This window comes from Erithacus rubecula (assembly GCF_903797595.1).
Source record: "Erithacus rubecula genome assembly, chromosome: 11".
In the NCBI taxonomy this organism is placed as follows: Eukaryota; Metazoa; Chordata; class Aves; order Passeriformes; family Muscicapidae; genus Erithacus; species Erithacus rubecula.
The window spans coordinates 10637651-10646647 of NC_136663.1; the positions used below are offsets into that span (position 1 = coordinate 10637651).

An 8997-nucleotide genomic window follows, 5' to 3' on the forward strand; every position below is an offset into this window, starting at 1 on the left:
TTTCTACTTCTGACTATCATTTTAGCTTTCACTTGATTTCTTACAATTCCATTATATCTTTTGAAGACAAAGTAAGTGGAGTTGCAAGGTATTCAAGAGCAGAGGCTCTTTTTGCCCTTCTGGTTTGAATTGTTACTGTAGATATTTATCCCCACGAACCAGAAGGAAGAGTTCAGTCTTTTTTAAAGGCATCACTCATTGCAAACCTCTATGAAAGTTTTATAGTGCTAAAGGAGAGCAGAAAGGACAGCTCTGTGCACTTGAGGCTCACAAAAAGCAGAGTCAGGGGACAATGTGAGATCCTTTATAAAGGTTTCAATAGTGCTACACCACTGGTGTGATCATTGTGGTCATGTGCTCCTCCTCATATAAAATTCACAGTTTTATACACTTCATATCACTGTCAGCCCCCCATCAGCAGTGGGGAACATCCCACCACAGCTGGAGTAGACCAGGATTTTGCATCACCCATGTGCTGCCTCCCTTCACATGTACTAACCCAGCATGTGTGCACAACAGCCATAGGGGTGTGCTCCTGAAAACAGAACAAAACTTGTTGGTATAAGTCGTAATGTTTCTGATTCTCTGAAGTTCAAGTGAACAAGAAGGTGCATTGCATTCAAAGAGACAATGATTTGGGTTTGCTTTTGTAGACTAACTGCTGCCCTGTATTTTTCTGTTACATGCAAGGTAATTATTTCACTTTAATTCATTTCATTCTTTCTTGTTAGACCCCAGAATTCTCAGCTATTCTTATTGCAAAGTTTGATTTTGAAATGGTGTTAAGTCTGATGTTGTAATTAAGGTTCAAACTGCTGCATCAGTTCAAAAGTGTGTTCTCTCCTTTCCTCCTCCCCATGTAGTGTTATTGAATAATTTCTTTGAATGTTAGGGCTGAGCAAGTTTTTTTGGGGATATTTTTGCATAACAATTAATTATGGTGTCAGATATGGATGGAAACTTCTATAGAAGTTTTTGTTACCACTTATTAGCATTCATTTAAGAAACAAAAATCAGTTTCCTGAAACTATCAGAATGGGTATTGGAGTCTGGCAATGATGATTGCATTTTCCAGAAGGATTAAATTGCTCAGCTCATGCTTTAAGTGATACTAATCACAGTTCTGAGATAGGGATAGTGGGATGATCTGCAGAAATAGGCTTTGTGAAGCAACAAATTTTAATATTCCTTGCAATAATAATGAAAGCAAGTTCAGTTCTATAAAACAAAAAATTCCAGACTTTGACAGCAAAATCCTGTTGGTGGAAAGAGGCCACATTTCAGAGAAGAAACTTTGTTTTAAAACATTGTCCCAATTTCAGTGTCCTGCTAGTTCTGTATTTATAGGACTGTTCCTATGACACTGGTTGAATTTTTTTAATTTTTTTTTTTATGGGACTTGAGCAGCCTGCTGAAATTTTGCTGTTTTTTTCTGCAGCCTCTGGAGCCTTCTGCTGCTCTGGGGGTGGGAGACCATCCCATTGCCAGTGAAGAGAAGTCATCCACCAACCTGGCAGCCAAACTGCTCCTTCTTGATGACTTGGTGTCTCTGGAGAACGAGGTGACTGAGACCAAGAAAAAAAGAAGCTTCCCAGGATTTGGCTCCCCAATTGACAGAATTTCTTCATCCTCTGTGGATTCTAAAGGCAAACAGAGGTAAACTCTTAAATGCTCCTGCCAGTGATAAAGTTGGAGGAAGGCTGTTACTAGGTGTTGTGGACACTAATGGGTTAGCTTTAGCCCCCAGCAGGTTTGCTGGTCAGTTATGAGGTGCCTCTGATCAGAAACCATTCAAACACTGTGCTGTGATAATAATATGTGCACTAGTTCATTTATTCCTACAGTGCTGCAAAGCTACCAGGCAACATTCCAGTATATGTGATTTTCCAGTGTATTTTTTTCCACTGGTGTGAACTAACATTCAGTTTAAAACTATGTTTTTGATCATGAGCTTATTTAAAGCAAAAAATGTGCTTGAGGTTCACAAGCAGAGGGGCAGGGCTGGGTGCTCCTGAGACTGGGATGGAAAGAAGGTCTAGTGGAGTGGATGTTTTGAACAGAAAGATGAAGGACACATCATGAAAATGGGCAGGCAGACAGTAGAATGAGCTTCAAGACCTCCATCAGCTTTGGATAAATGTGTGTTTGAAAAACAAAAACAAAAACCAGGGCTAAGCAATGAATGGTGCTCAGTGTGGCTGGGGAGAGACAGCGAGTTTGGGGCACAACTTCAGGGGCTGTTCCTGCATCTGAGACAGCTTCCCTGTCTTGTTCTGTTCATCTGCTAACTGTCTTCTCTTGGATGGCATCCCTAATGCCACAAAGTATTTAATAACATGCTTAAAGCTTAATCTGGAAATGGAAAGTATTCACGAGAGCCAGTCAATATTACAAGTACTTTTTTCAAACTAAGTTTTGCAATGTTTTCTTGTTTTTTCCATTTATCCACCCAGTCTGCCACTAGGGCTGTTTGGCTGCAGCCAAAAGAGATAAAATACAAAATTCTTAAAACCTTACATAGAATTATTCTGCTCTGTCCACCTCTTCAAGATATCAAAATCAGCTCACTTATCATTTGCTTTTTAGCATATTTTCCCTTTCCAGGCAAGATGAAAAAAGGTAATTTTTGAAGATATGCTTTTTTCCAAAGGTATATGGTATTCCCAATTTTTTCTGTGTTTTTTGGATAGAAATCTTTCATTCTATGTGCAGTACTAGGGAAAAACTAAACAAAGAAGCAAACAAAAACAAACAAAAAACAAAAAGGGAAATTGTGGTTTGAAGAACAGCTTGTCTCTGAACGAGCTCATGCAAATGAGTGACACGCTGCACAAAGTCCCCCTTTCACAGCAGCATCAGCACAGTTTGCAGTTTTGAGTTGGGATTATCACTTTGGGGGAGGTGTTTAGCTTTTAAGTTTGGGGTTGAGCCATTTATTAGAACCACCTGAGCTGCATTGATCACTGCAGTGATAGTCTGATACCACCAGCAGCATGGACTGCAGATCAGATGGATGCTATGAAAGAGCAATAAAAGGCTTTTGATGGGAAAGTGCCTTTAGATAGAAACAGGCAGAGGCTGCTGCACTTAGAGGAGTAAAACCGAGGATCCTGTCACAGTCGCTCAGGGAATATCAGCTCATTCCTCTACGAGCTGAGCTGGCCACCTTTAGAGACCAGGAAATTTATTTGTGAAAGCTGATAAACAGATTGAGCCCCCCGAATCAATGCGGTGTGTACAATGCCTAGCAGAAAGCAGAAACTTTAGGAAAAGAGCGGATTAAATATTAGTCCACTTTAACAGCTTGTTCTGACACCCACCGATTACAGCAGAGCCCAGATGGTGGTCTGGCATCAACATCGGTTTGTAATGCCTTGAAAAGCGTGCAGGGAGGCAGCACTTTGAACTATTGTTTTTAACAGAAAAAGGCACTTTGTCCCTCGCACGGGACAGCACGGGGACACGGCGGAGCGGAGGGTGGCGGGGCTGCCGTGCGCCGGGCGGCCGCAAGAGGGGACCGCAACTGCGCTGCTGGACAGCTCTGCATCCTCCTCTGGAAACACGGGACACGGCAGGGACAGCTCTGCATCCTCCTCTGGAAACACGGGACACGGCAGGGACAGCTCTGCATCTTCCTCTGGAAACACGGGACACGGCAGGGACAGCTCTGCATCCCTGAATAACACGGGGCACGGCACTGGCACTGCTCTGCATCCTCCTCTGGAAACACGGGACACGGCAGGGACAGCTCGGCATCCCTGAATAACACAGGGCACGGCAGTGGCACTGCTCTGCCTCCCTTCTCTGGAAACACGGGGCACGGCAGGGACACTGCTCCTGGGGCAGGAACAGGCACCGCTCAGCATCCCTGAATAACGCAGGGCACGGCACTGGCAGCTCAGCATCCCTGAATAACACAGGGCACGGCACTGGCAGCTCAGCATCCCTGGATAACGCAGGGCACGGCAATGCTACAGATCCTGGGGCAGGAACAGGCACTGCTCCACATCCCTTCTCTGAATACAGGGCAAGGCAGTGGTACAGCTTATGGGGAAGAAATAGGCACTGCTCCAAATCCCTTCTCTGAATAGCATAGGGCACAGCACTGGCACAGCTCACCATCCCTTCTCTAAGTAACACAGGGCACGGCAGGGGTACATAAAGCTCCTGGGGCAGGAACAGGCACGTCTCCACCTTTGCCATCGAGTTCCAGTCCGGGGAGTTAATTCCCCTTTTCTCCCGGCAGGCTCAGGATGGCTCTGGCAGCCCAAGTGTCCCTCCTGTGCCTCCCCAGCTGCGGGGAAAGCAGTGCTTCCCTTCAGGTAGCAGGCTGAGCATCCTGGCTTTCCTCCCCTTGGCCTTGGGCTGGGTGCAGCAGCGCTGGATACGCTGGGTACAAGTTAGACTTGAGTGCACCACAACATTCTCTCCTGCTTGTTACTTTGCAGTTGCCAACTTACAGAACAAAAATTATTTTTATTTATGCTCCTCAACAAGGACCAATAAAGAATTAATTTTCCAGGGCTCCTCTTGGACTTGCATTTCACTGGCAAGTATTTCTGAGGGCAAAGTTGAGGTTATTCTCAGCTGCAGGAATTTTTGCCATTTCCACAAGTAATTAAAATAAAACTTCTGCTGGTGGGAAAAAATGCTTCAAAAGTGCTGAATTAAGATGGGAAAACTTATTGTCTTGTATAAAAACTACAAAAAATGTTGCTGTCTAGAAATTCTTTCACACATTCCTCATGCCCTCATTAATCAAATTGTCAGGAAATTTACCATATATAGGAAGAAAAACCAACCCCAAAATCTTCCCATTTTCAATCTCATCAAAGGACTGCTCTATACAATTTTGATGAGCACTACATTGGCAGAGAACCTGTGGAAAAACCCTGTTAGAGCATCTCTGACTCATCCTCTCTATTACTGTGCAATACTTTCTACCTCCCTGCTTATCTGAGCCCCAGCTGGCCCTGGAGCTGTCAAAGACCCAGGTAATGGGTCACCTGCCATATGTGACACTGTGCAGGAAACAATTCCCCTTTATAAATGCAGTGTATCACCTTTCTTTTATGAATAGCAGTTAACCTGTGAAGTTAGTTTGCTGCCAAATAAAAATAGGGATAGTGGATCAAGCTCAGCCAGTCTGCAAAACAATTTTAACTGCAGGTTTTTGTAAGACAAGTGCAGCATCTTATTTTTAAACACTCACATCTTAGACTGTTCCTGCACACTCTTCTATCTGAACAATAAGGTTTTAGTGGGATGAATGGAGGAATCAAATGTGATTATTTGTAGATGTCTTTCCCCATTTGTTTCCCTCTCTCTCTGCTGTTTTCCCTGTGCAGGAAAGTGCTTGAGTTGCCAAAGAGAAGGTTTGGAGTTCCTCTGGACCGGATTGGAGTGAGCCACCTTGGCAACACCAGGGGTTAGCAGTTCCTGCAGGTAAGCCAAAATATTCCAGGTGTGGGCAGGCATTTCTGATATTGGAAAATATAATGGTTTTTTTTTTTGTTTTTGTATTTGTCTTTGTTTGTTTTTGTTTTAGCAGCCTACAGATGCTTCTATTCTGAATGAGTGATGCTGTATTGGAAACATTACAGAAATATGGAAGATGCCTCACAGCATGTCTTGTCTTTGCCTAATGATACTGCACACAAGGAATTGACCTCCTGCAAAATCTGTTTCAAGTTGCATTTTACAAACATTGCATTTACAAATAATAACATGTTCAGTTCATCAGGTCAGAATGCTCTCACAGCTGTGCACAGTGTCACTGGTAGAGGAGAACAGAGAATATATATATATTTTTATTGCATGGCATTTATCTGTTAAACTTGCTGTATTTTATTGTCCTCGGTAGGGCTGAGATTTTTTGGATCGAAAATAAAACTTCCAGGGATGCCAACAGCAGTCCATGAAAAGCAGAGAGTTTGCTTTGCACATTTCTTTCTGGAGGGGAGCTGTTTGGTAGATGAAGGGAGGACATAACAGTTATGGGACAAAGCTAGAATGCATTTGAGCTGCTGTTTGGGAGATTTTTCTGCCTTCACTGGGAGCTAGTCTGAATAAGAACAGTGATAAGACCTAAGTATTCATCCTGATGTTTTGAGTAGTCTCATCTCTGCACCATATTTAGACATGTTTTCATCATATAGCACATCCCAAAGTGTGGTGAGACTTTTAGCTGATGAATACATTTCAGTCCTCCCTATGCATAACACAGGATAGTGTCCAAATATGAAGTCATCCACTTGCAAGGCTATCTGCACCATATGCCTGATTTTAACCTCTTGATGTGTGCACAGGGCATGGTCAGAATCCAACTCTAAAAGTCCAAGTATTTCTCACTCTTGCAAAATGTAAACATGTTCTCCCCACTTCATTTCAGAGTAAAACAGGTTATCTTAAATCCTCTTTCATCCTTTCCACTTCTTTCCAGATTATAAAGTATGGCTGAGAAGAGCAGTCTGCTGACATCTCAATGCTCAGATTCATAACTGATGTTTTCTAAACCTCACATTCTCTCTCCTTCTTGGACTTTGGTCCATGTCTGCTAAATTCCTCAGATTGCTTTCTTGGAAATAAATCATCTTTAGCATCGCAAAAGAAGATCCATTGAGAAAGGGATTATGAAGGATTAAAGGAAAAAAAAGTTACTCTTGCCAAACACCCTGTGTTAGGCAGGAAGTAATGCTGGAGATGGGAATTAAGTGTTAATTTCCTGATCTTGTATGAGGCACAAAGCACCTGGCCATCAGCTAGCAAAATGGGGGGAAAAAGAGCCAGCTAAAAAAAAGAAAGAAAGATAGGAAAAAAAGTACTTGAGAAATAATCAATTACACTTAAAAGGTATTGTGAGTGAGGGTTGGGAGTTTGGGACAATTGCCCTGGTTCAGCCATGGTGGGAGATGAGGCTCCCCTCAGAAGGGCAGGCAACATCTAATTCAGGTGCTCTGACATAACAGGGGCCTTTCCCATTTTCCTCCTTGCCTACAGACCTGCCCAGAGACCAAGACTGGCCCAGGCATAGAAAATTTGCAAGAAACTTCACTTTTATTGGTATTTCTAATATAGGCTGATGCTGCTGAGAGCAGCAGCACAACCAGTGACTCATAGCCAGAGGTGTCCCTATCTTTGCCATCTGCCAGAGCACTGCAGCTGAGTGAGGAGACCATTCTCCCTTTGGTGGGTGAGCTGTCAATGCTTGTGTGTGAGGTGAAGCACTGCAGGTGCTCTCCAGACCAAGCTCTTGAAAGGCAGAGATAAAAATAAGTCCTGTAAGTCCATATGTGATGATCTTGGGTTTTTCTTCCTGCTTTTCTCCTGGACACACTGCTAACTTTCTTCCTTTAAGCTTCCAGGTGAAGGGTCTGAGGACTGAACTCAGTGGGTGCTTTTAGGCTGACTGACTCGAGAGTTTCAGTCCATGATAGAAGCAAGCCTGCAAATGCATTGCCACCATCCATCCTGAGCCTGTCCTGGGGTTTAGGGAATATTTATCTTGCACTGAGCTCATCCAGACAGGCTGCAGATAATCTGCTTGCAGGGCAACCATATGTATGGGGCAGATTATGGAAGTGGTGACCTGACCACCCAAACAGCTGCCAGTCAAAAGAACCAGGGACAGAGTCAGTGCATGTTTTCAGAGACTGAGACCAGAGGAATCTAGTGCAAACACAGCAGCTCTGAATGGACACTGCTAGATCAGAGAAGTATTGAATAATTGGCAGGTATTGGCCAAGGCTTCCAAAACCAGCAGGGTTTTAAAGTTGTGTGCAGAAATGGCCTTCATCAGAAGGGAAATGTGAAAGCAAAGCAGGACAGAGGGGTCTCTGGTGGTGTTGGTAGAACTGGGAAACTTCAGTCCTGCTCCCACCCCACTGTGTGGATTACCTGGGAGAAATCAACAGTCTGTCTTTCTGTTGCCTCATCCATTGTTGAACACACTGAAACTTCCTGTGGCTCAAAAATCACTCTTTAAAATCTGTAAATTGACAAGTGCTGTTTCAAATATGGTGATGTCTGAAAGGCCAAATACCACCATTTGTTTTTGTGGACAATGTTGGATGGCTCCAGCCATGGAGCACAGTATTGAGATCAGCAAACGTGAAATGAGGATAAACTGCAACATCCGTTGCACACTAGACTTGCCCTGTGCTGCCTGGATTTGCAAATCCATTCAGATGTCTGTGAGGATTTTCTTCTAATAAATCCACATGATCTACTAGAGTGTCTCAGGGAAATCCCTTTAATTATTGCCTGTGTGTCATTAACTTCAGCAAGAGTGGCTGCCCAAGCATGGGTACGGTGTGAGCAGCCACTCTGTGGAGGAGAAGGGTTTCTGTTCTGTGTGCTCAGGAGAAAGGACAGGACCCCCACAGTGCCATGTAGAGGGTAAGTTTGGGAGGAACAGCACCATCTCTGCTTCTAATTAGTTAATAAATAGAATTCAATACATGCTGATCTCTGCAGCACAAGCAGCTAATACAGCAGCAGAGTGCCTGTCAGGAAATAGGGAGTAGTTTGGGTACCACAAGCTCTTAAATAACTGCACTGATAGGATGTAGCAGAAAATCACTACTAAGCAGCATGATGCATTGCACCCCAGGGAATTCCTGACTAGGGTCAGAGCAAGCTGTTAAATATCCATAGATGCAGTTCTCGTTTTCCTGACTTGCTGATGAGCTGTCACACTGGGTCAGGAAGGCATGGCTGCAGCAAACAGGTGACAGATGGAGCCTGCTGCTCTGGCCTTTCCTTGTGCTGGGATTTCCTGCAAGCTGAAATCATCTGAGCTCAACACCAGCTTGGGGCACTCAGGGCAACTCTCGGAACATACCTTACCTCCAGCTGGAGCACCAAACTTTTAAAGAAAGAGAGAGAATGTTCTTGTCCATAGGGTATAATTTTTTCCTGGATTTGGTGCCAATGTAAGGGTATGTGAAAGTGTGCTCCCACATGCCTTTTCACTAACACAAAAGCAACAGAAAATGG

At 43.8% G+C, this 8997-nt stretch overlaps 2 protein-coding genes across 3 annotated transcripts in view; both read left to right on the forward strand.

Annotated features, from left to right (window-relative positions):
- The window catches only part of OSTN (osteocrin), a 44115-nt gene extending 37308 nt beyond the window's left edge, over nt 1-6807 (forward strand). For both annotated transcript variants that reach the window (XM_079315066.1, XM_079315067.1), the window contains exons 3-5: nt 1439-1656; nt 5349-5445; nt 5559-6807. In XM_079315066.1, the coding sequence (XP_079171192.1) occupies nt 1439-1656; nt 5349-5433 (303 nt within the window). In that variant the 3' untranslated portion in view covers nt 5434-5445; nt 5559-6807. The remainder of the gene's footprint in view (nt 1-1438; nt 1657-5348; nt 5446-5558) is intronic.
- CCDC50 (coiled-coil domain containing 50) overlaps nt 1-8997 on the forward strand; it is a 149231-nt gene that overhangs the window by 81447 nt on the left and 58787 nt on the right. The window lies entirely within an intron of this gene.